The sequence below is a fragment of the Topomyia yanbarensis genome, chromosome 3 (assembly GCF_030247195.1).
Source record: "Topomyia yanbarensis strain Yona2022 chromosome 3, ASM3024719v1, whole genome shotgun sequence".
Lineage (NCBI taxonomy): Eukaryota > Metazoa > Arthropoda > Insecta > Diptera > Culicidae > Topomyia > Topomyia yanbarensis.
This window is the reverse complement of record NC_080672.1, coordinates 51,285,214-51,303,999: the sequence shown is the minus strand read 5'-3', so window position 1 is coordinate 51,303,999 and position 18,786 is coordinate 51,285,214. Positions and strand designations below refer to the sequence as shown.

General features: G+C 36.9%; 1 protein-coding gene and 1 long non-coding RNA gene across 2 annotated transcripts; both read right to left on the bottom strand.

Moving 5' to 3' along the window:
• Positions 1–4,594: 4,594 nt before the first annotated feature.
• Positions 4,595–6,179, bottom strand: LOC131692333 (zinc finger protein 180-like). The gene is made up of 2 exons (XM_058979315.1): positions 5,931–6,179; positions 4,595–5,868 (listed from the first exon to the last, which is right to left on the bottom strand). The coding sequence occupies exons 1-2, from the start codon at positions 6,102–6,104 to the stop codon at positions 4,645–4,647; spliced, it is 1,398 nt and encodes a 465-aa protein (XP_058835298.1). The 5' UTR covers positions 6,105–6,179; the 3' UTR covers positions 4,595–4,644.
• A 3,342-nt stretch (positions 6,180–9,521) lies between these two features.
• LOC131691495 (uncharacterized) lies at positions 9,522–11,249 on the bottom strand. Its single transcript, XR_009305785.1, has 3 exons — positions 10,663–11,249; positions 9,877–10,603; positions 9,522–9,820 (listed from the first exon to the last, which is right to left on the bottom strand). It is a non-coding gene; the product is annotated as an uncharacterized LOC131691495 (long non-coding RNA).
• Between the last annotated feature and the right edge of the window lie 7,537 nt (positions 11,250–18,786).

The window sequence follows — 18,786 nt, the reverse complement described above, 5'->3', positions numbered from 1 at the left end:
TACCGGGTAAGCCGACTGAGTGGTATCGATTTGTTCTGCAGTAACTTGGTATCCACAAAAACGCACTGTGATTGTGCCTAAGCATATCATTTATACAAAATATCAAAGTACTACATCCGTAGCAACGTTACATTGCATTTATGTGCGTTATCCATCTTCACTGCCGCTTAGTCGGCTTTAAACTAGCCATAACCCATGTTTGAGTAAACCAGACGAACGAGTGGATCACAGATTTGATTGCACTTCCGACGGATGATTTACAAACACGTTCTCCAGCGGAAACTTGGCCTCAGCTGTGTGGCCAAGCTGCATCACACTAACTTTGCTGCATAACATCACTTGGCAGAGCATTGTATAACTGTTACTAATGTTAATAAGTACAACTGAAAAATCAAACAATTAAACAACTAGAAAATTCAAATACTGCAGTCCAAAATTCCGAAACAAATTATGCAGAAATTATCCACACAAATCCAGAAATACAAAACTTTAAGAACTTTTTTTTCAGATTAACTAATATTAAATGTACTTTGTAAAACATTTTCAATTTTTCCTGAATAATATTTCTAAATCGATGAAAGGAGTATGAGCTGTCATTAAACGTCAAATTTTGACGTTTACAGACAGCTTTTACACGTTTCATTGATTTAGAACAACTTTGAATTATTTGTTACTCTATGGGAGGCGGGATGCCCCACCCGAAGGTACCATCCGCCGGCAGGCATGCTGGCGACCGGATGGCGTGCGAACGGCAGGCAAAAGGCATGCGAATGGCGGGGCTAATATTCATAGCAAAAAACGCAGCCATCCGCCTGGTTGTTGCATCTGAGCCTGCATTTCGTTCGCCCGTCACTTGTCGGCATGTATTGAGGCGATCGGTGTTGGCAGGTGGGGCATCTCGCCCTCAGTTAGCTATCCATCTGCCGTGGTAATGTGGGTAGTCTATCCTCCGTATAGGAGGAGATGGGGTAAAACCAACCCCATGAAAACTGTTTGTTGCCTGAAGCTACCACCAAATGCCAGTAGCGCTAGCTACGTTCCAAATAATTAAGGTCTGTTCACACACTCTGTTTGAAAGTGGGATTCAGAATAAATAAATATTAACAATATATGAGAAAGCACGCTTTTTCTTGCATTGCTTCTTCTCTATAAAATTCGAACGTTTTTATCGCCTGCATACCGGTTATGCACATCAAAATGAAGTTTGTTTGCATTCGACAAGTTTCGGGTCGTTTTGGCAACATTGGCTCGTAGCAATGTGAATGTTGCTTAAAGCGCGTTCGCTGTCATTTTTGGCAACTATCCGAGCCAGGAAGCCATCTTATGTTGGCTTCACTCATTTTTCAAAGAAGCGTCAAAATATTCACCCTCTTGGGTAAAACGCACTCCCTCCCAGTTAAGCTCAGCCGGAAATGAACCGGAATTCTGGGTGGTTCCAGTTCGTATTCCGGCTTCAGTGACACACCAGATTCTAGTTAGAATTTAGGCTGTCTTTGGCCGCATTTCCACGCAATTGGACTATTATTTCGTTTATTTGGAGCAGGGAAAAGCCCGTTCAAGCAGAAAAACAAACAATTTCTCTCTTGAATAGGCATAAAACCTCCTCATCTTTTCGCATCAACAGATTACATCGAAACCTAATGATATACATAACAACATATTCAACTTAAACTAACAGATACAAAGTTGGAGGGAAAGATGGTTTGATGCAACAAACCCAATGTACTGGATACAAAGGTGTGGCAATGCTGTATTGCTCTCTCGCTCAATTTCTGTAACTTTATTACGTAATAAAGTTCAACTCCATATATTTTCCATATATCTGCTGTCCACGTGTTTTACAGAGATCGAGCGAGAGAGCAATAGCATTGCCACACCTTAGTATCAACCTCATTGCAACAAACCTATCAGCGCTTTTTTGTGAAAGGGGCGATACTTACAAATGTAAACAAGGTTTTTTTCATACACACAGAAAAAAAATGTTGGTAAAAATAAGAGATTTTCACTCCTAGCAAAAAACAACCAACGCATACTCTTAGTTTAAAAATAAAACTTTTGTTTTGAGTACTATTCTTCATTTGCTAAAAAGAAAAAACTTTTACTTTCATTACTATTCTTGATTAATTTAAAAGTTTTACTTTCAACCTAATAGTTGGCGTTGGTTGTTTTTTGCTAAGAGCGGAACACTTACTTTTATCAATATTTTTTTTCTGTGTACATGCGAATGAGGGCTTTGAAGCGCAACAAATTAACCTAAAAATTTGGATTCTACGATTTTGCTTTCTCAAACTACAGAAAAAAATACAGCGGGCGAAACTGTATTTTTGTTTGTTTATTTAAAGTTTCGCCCTCCACGCTTCATGCAAACAAACAGGGCGATACTTTTTTTGCTAGCAGTTTAGAGGCGAAACTGGTTTTTACGTATTTTTTTAAGATTATCAAGCTGATACCAGTTGTAAATAGTAACAATGATCGCTATTGAAAAAAACCCGGACGAAATTGGTGGTGTAAAACGGTAGTTATTGTAAAAAAACGTAAGGGCGATACTTCAATGCTGATAGGTGGGACCGAAAAAGTAAACAATCGCCAAATGGGCGATACTATCATTTCAATATTAATTCTTCAAAAGGGCTAATGAGATTTTTGTAAACAAACTTCTTTCGCTCATTACTCCGCTGCCGGGTTGAATTTCATGAAAAATACACTTGAATCAACATATTTACCCTTGGTAGAATCAATTTCAAATGTTTTCTGTGTTGAAATTATAACAAAATAAGAGAAATCAGCAAAACAAAAGTTTGTTTACAAATCTTATTAGCCCTATTCAAAAGTTGATATGGATTTTGTCAATTTCAATAGCAAAAACAAATTTTAATGTAATAATTTCAAATACTTTATGAAGTTTTGTGTTTCAATCACTGAATCATGCAATCTAGGGTGTAAAAACACAATAGTTCTTAAATAGGAAATAAAACCAAGTCGGGAAATATTCATTGTTGATTTCTCGCGTGTTTTTTGTAAACAGCCAATAAGCATACTGTCAAATTTCACTTTGAGAGAATATTCTGGACAAACCGTAGCTCGCCAAGAGTGGACGTTGGCATTTTATAAAAGAGAAAATTTTTCTCTTTCGTTTACTGCTGTCACTAATAATCGGCGATTGATGGTTTGGCCAGAATTTCCTCTCAAAGTAAATTTTGACAGTATGCTTATTGGCCCTTTTCAAAAAACACGCGTGATTTTCTCTAAATGGTGTCACTGCTAGTATCGCCCTTTTCAAGAAAAAGCGTTGCTATCATGAGATAAAACGGCTCGAGAGAGGAGAGAAGTGTTAAAATCATTCAAAAAAGCTGCAAAATGAATGATCTCGCAAGGTTGAAGATAGTATTCAATTTTATGCTAAATATAAATGTATATATCGACGTCAACATTTCATAAGGCATTATATACAATATGCTCATGTTGAGAAAATGGCGTCTGAAAAATTACCTCGTACTTTATATTCCCATTTATGAACAGGAGCTTGATTTAAGGACCAAACAACTCAATGCCATGTTAAATTAACCATTTTTTCCGAATAGTACACCAGATTTTATTAAAAAATTGTATTTTGAACGATTTTTGCAGATAAATTTTTTGGTCCCTTTTGAAATATCGTACTGGTTTTGTGCCCTCTCTTATAATCCCTTTTCGGCGAGACGATAGCTTATAGTGCGTGCGGGTGAGCCCTTTTGTTTACAGCAAATGATTATGTGACGTTTATTTTGATCCCTTTCTTGGTGTTGCGATGTTTTTGTTCCATTTTCAAGTATAGTCTTTTTCATTAAGAAAAGGGCCCATAAGCAAATTTTCCCGTTTTGTTGTTTGGTGTATATGAACCGTTAATTTTTGAGGGGAAGTGAAAGGGAACATAATCAAAACAAGTTATTTTGCTTATGTGCCTTTTCGATAATCTATTATTTCGCCAACAGCCAGGCTTCAGAACCGGCTTATTTAAGGTGTGTTTAAAGCTTTGTTAGTGTCTATTTGAAGTAAGTATTAACCGGAATTGTTTACGTTTTGTTTATCGGCCCATTTGAAATGTTCTCGTCGAATATGTATTAGCCGAATTTTTTGATACCCTATCCGCCCAGCGTATGAAATTTTATTCTTTTGTGTTTTGCGTAATAAAACGTTCCAAATATTTTCTTTTTCCCATGCTTAATTCGACATAATATGAGGGCTCACGAAGTATTTTATAAATTACCCAAAGGTTTAACATAACTGAATTAATGATATTGTTTAGTCAACATTTTCCTCAGTAATCACAAGCATAACACTGCGAAATATTCAAAAACATGGAAAATATTCAATTGTTTAAAATCATTCAAAATTACCTTTTGAAAAATAAGCGGGGCAAAATGCACCTGTACCCTTTTCTGGAAATTTTTAGCAGTTTTCGATACAAGCCAGGGGTGCATTTTGCCCCGGGGGTACGTTTTACCCCATGGCTCGGAAGGTACCGTACTATGCGGCAAACAAAGCACGGTGACTAAAACTCGCACAAAGGTCCTGAACTAAAACTGCAGTATCATCTGAAGGAAATCGCATAAAATACAAAAAATGTGAATTTATTGATCGGAACACAATACATAATGATTCTAGTTATACTACTGCCAGCTCCATCTGCTTCCGTCTCATTTCCTTCAGCTCGTGCACCTTTCGATGTGCTCTCAGAGCATACTTGCTTTGGAACAGCTTCCCGCACTCGTCGCAAGCGTCCTTCCGGGGCTGCCTGAGATGTGCGCTGGTTTTCTGATGCTGTCGCAGATTCGAAGATGAAACGAAGCTCTTACCACAGCCGTCCAAGGTGCACACGAACGGTTTCTCCCCGGTATGAGTTCTTTGGTGTTTTGCCAGAGCCCACCGGAAAAGAAAACTTTTCTGGCAGAGTGAACATGCGTAGGATTTTTCCGACAGATGTGACATCATGTGAGCATTTAGCGTTTTCTTCAGCTTGAAAGCCTTCTCGCAGATCTCGCACTGAAAACTTCGCTCGCTGATGTGCGCTGATTGAATGTGACATCGTAGCTTATTGCTGGTGTAGAAACTTTTACTACAGCTGTGACATGCAAATGGTCGCAATTTCGAGTGTGTCCGCATGTGGACTACCATAGCAGTGCTTGTCGTACCACATATTGGACAAATTTTTGGAGCAGAACAGTGCCGTTTACTATTTGCTTTCGGCGCGTGCTGTTCGTCATCTTTTTGTATATCCAAGAACATTGCAGCAGACTTATAATCAATTGGTGACCCTTCTTCATGTTGAGATTCATCCTCCAGATAGAGCGTTTCCGTATATTCTTCCTGTTCGGGTGGTATGTCTATTTGTTCATAAACGATCCATTCCGTTTGAATATACTCGTTTTTAACAATTTCATCTGATGCCATGCTTTGTTCATCTTGAACAGATTGATTGTTTTCCATTCCTTGAACGGTGTCTTTCTCGTTTTCGTCCGTTAATGCTTCAATCGTTAATTGAATTGCTGCCTTGTTTTGTTCTTCTTGGAAAGATCGACTGATTTCCGTTTCTTGGTCACTGTCCTTCTCGTTTTCGACCAGTATTTCCTCAACAGTTATTTCTACATCTTCTACTTGTTCCGCAGAGACAGATTCCTCTTCCAATTCCAACTCAGTTTTCACCATATCCTGTTCTTGGGTAGAGTCAAGAGAATCAACGAACTTTACATTAGGAAACTCCTTCAGCAGCTTTGCTTGGGCCAGGTGTTGGGCAGACTTTTGTACTGTTTCGCGAAATTGCTGAATAGAAAACAGTAAATCTCGGCACCGCCGACAGATGAAGTTTGGGTATGTGTCATTTTGAGTGACCTTCAGTATAGATAAATTAATATATCAATAGATTTATAATTACTAGAATTACTGTTTCATACCTGAATATCAAGCAGTGCTAGCACATTTCGCACGGTGGTGTTTATACTGACGAGATTTGTTTTTCCAAAGATGTTTTCATAAATATCACACAACTCTTTCTCATTTGATTGTAGGCAGAAGCGACAGACGCGGAAATTGTTCTCAACTAGCGATTTAAACAGAAATTCGGACATTTTCGTACACAATTCAATAAAAACTCCAGAACGGAAGAAATTTTAAAAAATCAAACTTGGCCCAAAAATCATAACGAAATAAGAGAGCAAAATAAATGTCGTTAAATGTAAATATGGAGTACGTTCTTATTTTTACGTTTTATGCACGGTTAAGGTTGCACAGAGAATGCGTAAAATTCGCAAACGAAAAAAGCAGTTTTTTTCCACACCGTATGTCAGATCTTTATAAAAATCAATCAGCAGTACAGTAACAACATTCTACATACGCTGATTGATTTTTATGAAGATCTGACATACGGTGTGGAAAAAAACTGCTTTTTTCGTTTGCGAATTTTACGCATTCTCTGTGCAACCTTAAATAAAACAACCTGCAGAATAAGTTCTTTTAACTTACTTTTGAGTTGTGCGTCGCTTTCGCACTTATTAGTGATGTCAAAAACAAAAAGAGAGATTCGACTCAGTCGAGGTCTTCCGTGGAGGGAGGTACTTTTGAGTTGTTTGGGGTGAACTCAAAATTAGGTAAATTCAACTTAAATTTGAGTATAAAAAACCTATCAATGAGTTGTAATTTTTGCCGTGGTTTAATGGAAACTACCTTCAACACGGTTTACCTAATTTTAAGTTCCCCCACGATACCACGAGATTGAGTCAAAGGAACTCAATTTTAGGTAGTTTTTCGTTTCCGTGTGGTGTATCGAAAATCCTTCTAATCACCAGAGATGCCAGATGTGAAGATATGTGTTTAGTTTTAAGACATTTGAGAAATTGTGAAAACATTTCTCGACAAACACATGATTAGGGCGTATAAGCCAACTGGTGCTTGAAGGCAGATGAATACATTGTTTATTAAATATGGACATTTGAAAGATACCTGGTATCCAGCTAATCATCACAAGTCGGGTTTTGTACCGTTCCAACGATCCATCCGGTCTGTCCTTAATCTTATAGACCATCTTGCACTCCAGGACCTTTCGTCCTGGTGGCAATCTCGATTAGTTCCCAGGTGTGAATCGATTTCAGCGCCTCTATCTCGGTGATAATTACATGTAGCCCCAACAGCCTTTCGTCGGACTGCATACATTGACGTATGTACTGTGATGAAGTACAATCGTGATTCGCTGGTTGGACACTTTTTAACTGGAACGCTTTTTAGTTGGACCATTGTCCAACTCAAAAGCATCAAAATGTCGAAATCTTGGTCAAATTCACTTTGACAAGCAAGCTGACATTAATTAGATATGTGAGCAGATGCATTTTCGGTCCAACTACAGTCGTGATTCGCTAGTTGGGTCACAGCCTCTGTCTAACTAACGAATTTGATTCGCTAGTTGGACCGAAAATGCAATTTTCTGACACATAAACCTAATCTGTGTATTTACAAGACATTAATCTTACATTCACATTTCATAACTATAAGGCACATAAAACCCGATTCTATAACAAAACGCACATATAGCTTATCTGTGTGCATACATAGTTTATACAGTTGACACATAGAAGCTATGTGTGCGCGTGATAACATTAGTATCTCATATTCATATGGATTTAGAGTGGTTTGAAGCAAAAAGAATTAAAATTTGGATTTTGTTCAGTGTAGGAATGCAAAACAAATCTGCATTAAATTATTGTCTATCCCGAGATAAACTAGCATTCCGTCGATTTGTTGCTATATGTTTCACACATGAGTGCAAACGAAACAAAAATAAACGTCAAATCGTTTTTTAGCTTCCACTAATGCAAAGTGAATAGGCGCGTGATTCGGCGCAAGGCTTGGCGGCGCATGACTGATGTCACGATGTGGATTTTAGAAAAGATTCGCAATAGAAAAAATGCATTTAATTTCCATTTTGCATCAACTTTGCACTCCCTCGCAGAGTTTGTTCAACAAACGTCCTACGTTGATCCACGTTTTTTGAATGTAGGGCAAGTTTTTGATAGGGTTTTGAAGTCTTACACGCACAGCAAAATACATTGCGCCCAACGCAAAATACATTGTGAATTTCTATTTTGATAGAAAGGAAATGCATTTAATTTCGCTGAATTTTAAAAATACATCACAAGTAATCTGCCCCTAGGGTATAACCAAGTTAAGTTCAGTCGGAAAATGAGTCGGAATGCTGGCTGGTTCTAATTCGTATTCCGGCTCCAGTCACATAACTGATTCAAGTTAGAATCTGTTGTCTCACTGGAGCCGGAATACGAATTAGAACCAGCCATAATTCCGGCTGAACCTTACTATGAATTGGTTGTTTCGATAGAAGTGAAGAATATACACGTTTATTGTAAGCGGAGTAATATAATGGTTATTAAATTGTAAATGGGTTTTAATTAATTTCAAGGTTATCTTGCTAACGTATTCAAATCTTACTAACACGCTCGTAAAAAGTTACTCAAAAATGAGTTTAATCCCACCCATTTCCAGATAAAGTGGAACAACCCTTAAATTGAGTAATTCCGGAGTTACTCAAATTTGAGTAAGCCAGCCTGAACCAAAAACTGAGTAATTATTACTCGGTTTTTGAGTACAATAATATCTACACTAAACCCAAAAGTGCTTCACTAGTACTCAGATTTTGAGTTCAACATTGCTCAAATTTTGAGTTCAGTACAAATTTAACAAAACCAAAAATTAAGTAATTATTACGCAGACTTTGAGTTGAACATTACTCAAATTTTGGGTTCAGTAGAACTTCAACAAAACCAAAAATTGATCGATTTTTACTCATATTATGAGCAGAAGCTTACCCAATTTTTGAGTAGACAACAAAGCCAGTTGTAATTCCTCAGTTTTTGGGTAGAATATTAACCAATTTATGAGTGCAATATTCCTCTAAGAACGGTTGGTTTCAAAATCGTCCAATGAAGGACGTTCGTTGGACCAATTTGGGCATCGTCCAAATAACCGTTCAACGAACGTCCATCGTTGGACCCGTGTTGAACGATTTTGAAACAATTTTTTGGACGTCTCAGTGGGATTTCATTAAAACCCAGTAAAGTTCAGCCGGAAATGAGCCGGAATTGCAGCTGTTTCCAGTCAGTATTCCGGCTCCAGTGACACAATCGATTCTAGTTAGAATAGGTTGTGTCACTGGAGCCGGAATACTGACTGGAGCCATCCGGATTATGACTTGCAATTCTGAATGGTTTCTGTAAGAAGAAATGCAACAACCGATTCCTATTTAAATTGGTTCATGATCGATTGTTGCATTTGAACTGGAACTAAACCGGTTTACATCCAGTGAAGAAATTGGCCGTCAAAATTTTGTTTTGGATACAACACAATGCAGTCTTTCTTTTCTTATGGAATATTTTTACAATAATAATTAAAGAAACTTCTGTTTATTAAATTTTATGGTTTTTAGTAAGTATTGTATAAAAAAGTTGTCCTTTTATTTGTTGTCAATACGTGTGCGGGAAACTTCAATAAAAGTTTGGACGAGTCTATTCACAGTTGTCCTCTGACTGTGCGGAATTATATTATATATGGCACATGCCAGAAAGTCCCAAAACATTCTAAAATTAGGTGGCACCTCCACTCCGAGAACTGCGTGGCATTTGAATAAAATTTCCACTGCATGAATAGAATTGTTAGTCTCGAATATAACTTTTTTCTCACAAATGACGGCATAATTTCCTCTTTTCATCGGGCTTGCTACGCACACCATGTGTAGTATGGAATCAGTTGCGGGGGATGCCATGTATGTATCTAAGCACTCCTAATGATGATATAAAATCATTACATCTAACCTTATGTATATTATATTGCATTTACCCCAATCCAACGAATTAAAATTGAAGCCGAATGTTCTTCGCCTACAGTTGGACAGCCTACCAGCGTTCTTTTTTGTCCGCGAATTGGCATATGAGAAATTATTCTCAAGCATCCTCGAATGTGATCTGTGAATAGTTTTACAAATTTAAAATTTTATGACAGACCTTTGGGCTAAATTAAAAAAAATTATATCTCACCATCTTCTACTCTAGAGAATCTGGACGGTGAATAAGATAGACACTGAGAGAAGACATCCTCGATTTTGAGACCTTCTGTTCTGTTAGGATACAATCTCTCAAACATTTGACGAATCTAGAAAAAGTGATATGATATAAATATTCATATGTTCCGTGAATACCATAAAGTGAAATAGTAAATAATAAAAAATAAACATGTTACCACCAATCCTTCATATGAACACAGGTGTGGAAACATATCCAAGATATCATTAACGGGTTTCTTTTCTTTTAATAACAGTTTGAGGACTGGAAAGCATCGGTCCATTTCATCACAAATATGTTCTGCTACTGATGCCGATGCAAGCATTACTCGGAGCAATTGAGCCCGCTCTACAAGTTCAGTTGAAACGGACTCTTCTACAGGCATAGTTCCTCGATTATATTTGTTTTTCTGCAGGTAGCTGTTTGATGACATTCCGGATGCGATGAAATATCATGCCAGTATGAGCACCCTTTTCCTTGCCTCCGTTGCGCCAAAAGAAAAATGACTAGCATGAAAATAATTATAATTATATTAGAGAAATTAAATAAGCATAGAATAACAAACCTCATCAGGAGCAGTTGGTGTGACTCGCGTATTACTAAGTTGTGGAAATAATTTTACGATTTGAACAGCTGCCGCATGCTGTTGATCAACAGAAGGATACCTGCGCATTTAGAGATCATTGGTTCGTTACTCCGAAAAAGACCAAAAAGATTCCGTGAAAGATTAAGTTCTAAATTTCTTTAAAAAAATCTAAATGGTAAAAGTATGAACGGTATTTGATTCGTAATTCTTTGCATGCTGGGACACATCTATTATTTTCTGAAGAAAATCGGTCAGTTTATTACTGTTTTAAAAGTCTGTAAATGTCTGGACCAGGCATACGCAGAACTTTTTTTTAATCACCGATATCATACTTTTTGATCTGCCTCTCGTTTCTTCTGCTGCAAATTTTGTGCATTGGACGTATTCGGTCTATCCACTAATTGAATATTTACTAGAAGTATATGCTAGAAAATGCATGAAAATTCTCGACAAACATATGATTACGGCCTAAAAGCCAACTGTCAAAATCCACTTTGAATGGAAATTCCGGACAAACCGTTACACGCCAATCACAGATGTTGGTAGTAAACGAAAGAGAAAAGTTTTCTCTTTCATAAACTGTTGTGAGCTGTGTTCGACTAGTAACGGTTTGTCTGGAATTTCCATTCAAAGTGGATTTTGACGGTTGGCTTTTAGGCCGTAATCATATGTTCGTCGAGAATTACAGCAAAAGAGACGGGAATGAAAGTATGCTAATTCTGCATATTTTTGTTTCTCAGTGCAGCAAATCTGTCCACAGTCTGTAAATCTGGCATCGCTGTTGCTCGATTCAACGACATTGCGGCTTAGTTAGACCCTTTGGTCGATTTACGATTGAACTGTATATGTAAACAAATAAACACGCTCGCTATAAACAGAAATTGTATACCTTTAAATTCTGTTGGTTTAAATGTTTAAGTTATTATAATTCGTCGTCGTCAGTCGTCTTTATAATTTTGTGCCGGAACATGACGAATTACGCTTTCTAAGTACCACCGTCAAAGACGCATGTACGTTCTTATGCCGAAGTTTATAAATCGAACCAGATTGAAGATGTGAAAAGAATGGTCAATATTGAAATCAGGATGCGAAGAACTGATAACTATGTGGTTTCCTCTAGCAGTTTGTACTGTGTTTCATACATTTCTTTACATTGATAATCAGAAGTGAAGTTGTTTGGCCGTGCTTCATTACTATGCATACTTCATAGTTTCATAGGCTCAATGAAGTAATAATGCATGATACTGATTGACTACGATGTTTTTTGAAATAGAAGCTTCACAACGAAAGGCATTGCTTTTCTCTGCTCATAGACAGTGTTAGATCACCTGCATATTTGCTCGAAGGACTACTAAGGGCCGATTTCTTCATTCTCGCTTAACGTCTTAACCAGGTTTAAACGTACTGGTGAACCCGGTTTAAAATTTAAGCGAGGATAAAGAAATTGGCCGTAAGCCCTATAAATATGTATAGGCATTGCGCATTTCGCCGCAAGGTTGCTCTAGCGGAGAGACTCGTGCGGTTCAATGTAAACAATTCATTCTATCACACTTTAAGGAGTGTTCATAGTTTGATGCACTAGTAGAGTAACAAATAAAACTTTCTACTTGCCTTTGACCGTCCATTATTTGAGTCTCCATTTGCTTGCATGCGACTCGTGTAAGATGATTTAAACCGTCCTTATCTGGTACGATCCCTTGATCCAAAATTGGATACAAAATTTTCATTCGGAGTTTTGCGTCATCTTCGAATGTCGAACGGTTAATCTGAAAACGTTAAATATGTATAGTACGACAAGCGCTTACAGTAATTATAGTAGAAAGTTTACCAAATTTTGAACATTAGTGGAAGTCTCATCAATTTTATCTTTGGTCGGATTAGCTTCAGAACTATAGTTTTTTATTATGTTAAGAATTGTTAGACGGGATCCTTTTTCGATTATCCCCATTTCAACTAGGTCGGCATCGTTGAGCAGAACTAGGTTCTGATCGTTTATTTTTTGGGCTGAAAAGAGCGAATAAGTATATATAAAGGTTTAAAGTGACATCTCAAGTTGTTTGCACTACCTTCTTGATTGTTGTTTATTTTATTATAAATTTATTTCCAAGTTTATTTCCCTACTAACTATCTACATATTTCAAACTTATATAGTAGTTTTCTTCTGAATCTCCGTATATACTCCATAGTCCAATCCACGATTTCAACTTCCCGGCCGTTTTGACGTTTGCTGCGGGTGGAATGACAGCTGTTGTTTTTGTTTGTTGCGTACATTTTACACTGCGACCAACGTTTTGTTCGATTGTTTACATTTGGTTAATACGATTTGTAGTAATTTTTCGTAATTTAATAAAATTTTGTAATCTTATTAAATACGACAATCTGCTAGTTTGCACTGAATATCAAGTCAACGAAGAGTAGCTTTGGTCAGAGTTTTTATTTAGAGCATTTTGTTATTTGTGGGTGAAATTAATATTATGGTTCTTTGTCCTCCGATGTGTAAAATCTAACAATAGCTAACCAGAAATTTATTTATCGATTGATACATCATGGTACATCAATAAAACAAAAGTTATTAGAAACATTGATCCATACTATGTTGTATTTCGACTATGCGAGCTATCAATATCCGTGACGACTGACTTGTTGTTGACTTTTTAATGAACTTTCGTCGTGTACTAACAATATAATAAAAAACGTAGTTTGGATCGCTACAATAAAAATTAAACTGGTTTGTACATACAGTCGAGGACATGATAGTAGAGGAAAATAGGTGGTTGTGGGAAAAGTAAATTTAACCAATAAAATAGTTTCACTTGCTAGTTCTATAGCTATAGAAAACATTCGAAAATTCTTTGTTCAAGCGATCTATTCAATGCGGATGAACGAGAAAATATCCCGACCTCAAACTGCCATGGTGTTGCTTGCTCCCATTTGAATGCTATAATCTGCTTCTTGGCAAATTTGCATGTACAGTCGACGGACAGACGGATTTGAAAAAAATTAGTTATAAATGTCACTTATCGTTCAATGGGTTCAAAGTTCCAAAGTTGGCACCCGGTGATCGGAATCCTGAATGGGTCCTGTATGGTTTTCAGCTACATTGCAATAATCTAAACCTTACGGGTTAAAATGGTTTGATTTGATGCGAGACTGAACATTATGGAAGATAGTGTCTCCGGAAAGTTGTGTCCAGTAAGTCAAGGTTTTCTGGATAGTGAAAAAAGAACCTCTGAATTGCCCTACCAGCTGGCAATAAACATTTCATGTATTTTCTTGAGGATTTATCCCAGTTTTGGAGTTGATTGTTGCATTTGAGCTGGATGCCATACTGAATCCATTTAAGATTCCGAATAAAATGCTGAATGGTTTGATCTGGAGCTTCATAGTATTTCCCAGTAATTTATACCGAAAAATGAACCTGGTTCTAAATAGTATTCCGGCACCAGGGACACTGGAGCCGGAGTGCGAGTTAGAAACAGGTAGGATTCCGGCTAAACTTTACTGGGTTGTTATCGAAACGTACTTGCTACACTTATGGGATTTTCGATTGATTGACACTGGTGTAATAGAGTGCACTGGTTTTGCACCATTTTTGCACTTTCTAGCAGAAGTGTAGAAAACTGGGTATGTTCCATTGACACTTCTGCTAGAAAGTGCAAAACCAGTGCACTCCACTACACCGGTGCACATCAATAAAAAAGAAGTCTTCGACGCTTTATTGCGATGGTAATGTTCAAGGAATAAAAAATACCTAAAATACAAGCCAAACATACAATCAAATCAACGGCATTAATTCCATCTCCAAGAGTCGATATGAATTGTTCCTAGAAGTAAATTTGAATTTCAGAACTCCAATTATTCACGTGATCTCTAAGCGACGTGATTCGTTCACCTCTATCAATATTTAACGTATTTAATTTAGTCCCTTTACTAAGGAAGTAGTTTCTTTTGATGTGATTATATTGGGGATATAAAATCCTTTGTCAGCAAGAACTATATCAGCTGCATTCGAGAATATCGAGAAATTCGGCAACAGATGAACACAAGCGTTCCATTTGCTGCCAGGCCGATTAGAAATTTTGTAGTTTGCATAAGTTTGTAATCGCTTTAATGATCTAGCTTCAGGATTCTACCGTCTCTCTGTACTAATTTCGAAACTGCCAATAATAAATATCTTTCTATTTCCATACTGTTATTTGATCGATCGAGGCGTATGCTTATCGATTGTATCTTTTGATACGATTTCGATTGCATACTTTAAGCACTCGTACATTGCGAATACTATTCGGTAAAAATACTTCGAAATTGTTGTAGCACACACTGAGTAATATTCATCAAATGAAACGTTACTTAGAAGCTTTTGCAATATCATTACGAAGACTTCAGTCTTTGTCATTACACAGTAAGGTTTGGCTACTTTCTACAAAATTGTTAATACGTTGAAAATTTCCTAATGCCAGTCATTTTTCAGCCAATCAAACCGTCGTTTTAATTATCGTAGTATCGTTTCTAGAAATTCAACACGTTGTTGCAACCGTGCCAATTGCAAACGATATCGTTGTTTTAATAATCGACACTCGCGATTTTCATCGGAATGGACTCGGAATGATCCGTTTTGAATTCTCTACATTTGGTGTTTCATCTGAAATGAAAACAAATCTTATTAAACATACTCAGATTCTTGCCAGAGAATAATTACTCAAAAATAGTGACTAAATAAACTAAGGTCCGATTTCTTTGCCCACGCATTATTTTTAAAAGTTCGGTGTGGGTGAAGAAATCGGCACTAAATCTAAAGTTACTTTTCATATGTCCACTGTAAGGATATACTAGAAATTTTCATACAGGTACAACTATTTACATGAAGAAGAAAAGCGCCCGGATGCAGCTGACCGCATCGGAAATCTGTCTGAACTAATTTTTTGATAATTTGGTGGAGAGTTGCGATTTTCATGCATAGCGATGTACCTTTTTTCTAGTTCGATGATTTTTTCAGATCTTCGGAAAAGCCCCTAGCAGAATAATAATGTGTGCTGCTCTTAGAGCTGGCATGTATTGCATTATCATGAAATCCGCTTTTTTCTATCACTACAATCTTCTACACGAAGATTGTACATTTTCATGTTTTCAGGGACATTGTTGCTCTCAGAATCTAAACAGCTTATGTGAGAGTACCCAATTGATGAGTATCACAGTTCCGCTGCTTTACCTACAGCAGGAATTAACACAAACGAACTTTCAACGTCTTTTCAGTCGACTTACAGTTACCTACTACACAGTCATGAGTCATTTTAAATAAAAATCACAACAACTATCCAAATACAGTTTGGTAAACAAACAGTGATTGTCAATTTTCAAACAAAAATAAATACAACACAAGAAGAAGAAAAACATCGAACACAGTTCCACCCGCAGCTACTGTCAAAGTTAAAACTGATGACGTCATCGTGGATAAGACTATAAGTTGTATGTTTTTTTCGTTTGCAAGTTCTTGTGTGATATGCGAATAACTTGACTGTCAGTTTTGAGTTTGTAACTGTTGTATTGTAAACAATATTCGCATTCGAGATGCTGTATTAGGCAAACAATTTGATTATCCGATTGCGATATATCTATTATCAAACCATAGGACATTTCGTTGCATACTTGGTATTTCGCTATCAGTCCCGGCCGAAAGCTTGTGTTATTTATTTTCATATGGTTTATATATTTGATTGAATCTGGTAGATCCCGGATCAGGAGTAAATTATTTAGAGATTTTTTGTGTATGTGCTTTGACGAAACGATATCTACCGTACCAATTTCGTATGAATGGTCAAGAATAGTGGTTATCTGTGCTAGATTCAGGCGCTTAGCAAAGCTGTTTGTTAAATTGATGAAATTGTTGCATGTCTTCGCTTGGGATTTCGACTCCTTGAATTTCGCTTCGAAGCGTAAGCAACTATGATTAACAACTGGCCCATCCTGACGAATTATGTAGGGATAATGAGAGATGTGATGGAATTTATTGGTAGGGTTGATGGCAGGGAAGCAGGATTTGAACAACTTGTAAAAACATTCGATTTCGTTTTCCAGATCGTTAATCTGATTCAATGTTAGCTTATTGGAGAAACTATAATAAGTTATTTTCATGAGAGCTCTAAGCAATGATGATAAATTTGAATTAAATCCGAGAATCTGGTTGAACATAAAAGGGAATGCTCGAAGGAGAAGCCAACATTGCGAAGCTGACTGAGGAATAGCATGTCCACGTGCTTTTAACTTCTCGCAAGTAAAATTAGCGGTAGGTTTATCAGCCGATTCAGTTATACCGTATTCGTAATGCTGTATAATTTGGTTGACTTGACTAATCGTTATCACTTTATGGATATTTACAGCTTCGTTCAAAACACATTTGATTACGACCATGACGACGCCTTCCAAAAGATCATGCATTGGATCAAACGTGTTATTTTCCGCTATGTTGAAATATTTAACTTCATTCAGTGCTGATTTTCGAATGATTCCGCATTGTGAAGGTGTTTTAGTTCCGCTTTGAAGAGCATTTAAATCACCTTGTATGCTTTCTTCAGTGCGATGAGGGAAGGTATCACCAATGTTTCCACAATGAAGTGCAGTACGCGTCGCATAGCACATTCTACAGAATAGACTTGATTGGGGCCCCATTAACTCGAAAATTTCATGAATTGCCAGCGTGTCCCCCAAAACATGCACTAGAACTGCCCTCATCGTAAACTTTTCACTCCCATATTGTACTACAACACCATCATCTGATTCAAGCTCACGCAAATCTTGAATCAGCGGTTTCATAACGTTATTGTAACCATATTTTTTTACATCTCTTGAGCGAACTGTAAGCGTTAGATATATCCTGTTGGAGGATGAATTAATTGCGGGGTGGAGATTCTCAATTTTAACACTGAAATTGGTAAGTTTTTTTTTTGATTTGCGTGATCCCAAAGGGTTCAGATATTCGACATCGTCCAGATGAAGCGAGAGTCGTAATGCATCGGGAAACCGTGTCAGGAACGGGTGTGTTTTGAAACGTTGACCATCTTTGAAACCGCACAAGATATCGTCATTCACTGCTTCTTCTGCTATCATCTTGCGAGCTCCGGGATTCTTCATAACCAGTGCTAAAATGCTGGTTAGTGGAATATAGTGAGCAACGTCTTTCACTATTTGTACACTTTTTCTTTTGCCTAGTTTGGTAATCGCAGGGACAGTTTTAGTGATTCTAGTTCTTCCCAAGACTTCTTCTCTAGGGTTTGGCACAGCACAACCCGCAACTCCAGACAAATATGCTAGGTTGTCTTTTGGAGAAGCTACGTCTGCAAAAATTCCATCCAAAGATGCGTCGTTTATAAATTTCAAAGCGTCGGTATCGTTTAATGGGATCGACTTCGATTTCAAAAATTCTCTGAATAGATTCAACATGTAACACTCGTAATCTTCTATAAGATTCGAGGTAACCTGTAAGAACTTTTTGATTTTTGTCTCGGGAAGAGATACATCTTTTCGCAAATCTGTGGCGAATTTACTAATTTTCTTAGTAATTTCATCCAACGACGGCGCCGTTTTAAAGAATATGGTATTCGTTATTCTCAACAGATAATCATCATCTACGAGCATATTTTCCGGATGATTATTTTGAATTTGTTCAACAGCGTCATGGTCGTATGAAATATTTGTAGAATTTTCTGTAATTAGTGGATGAACACTCTCTATGTGCCGTTTCAAGCTCTTAAACCTCTGGTACAGTGAACCACATTCTGAACAAAGGAAAGGTTGAGCGGCTGCTTTGCTGGTGTTCAAATTGTGTACCAACCGGAAGTGTTCCTTCAATTCATCCACGTGTCCAGGAATCATCTTCCCACAATTTGGCACATGGCATGAGAAACCTGAAACCTTACACTTTTTTCCAGTATATATATATATATATATATATATATATATATATATATATATATATATATATATATATATATATATATATATATATATATATATATATATATATATATATATATATATATATATATATATATATATATATATATATATATATATATATATATATATATATATATATATATATATATA

Bases quoted from the DNA above. Each gene is read 5' to 3' on its own strand.
- LOC131692333 (XM_058979315.1), bottom strand. From the start codon at position 6,104: ATGTCCGAATTTCTGTTTAAATCGCTAGTTGAGAACAATTTCCGCGTC. The intron at 5,869-5,930 runs GTATGAAACAGT...TCTATACTGAAG, and splicing joins TAGCACTGCTTGATATTCAG to GTCACTCAAAATGACACATA.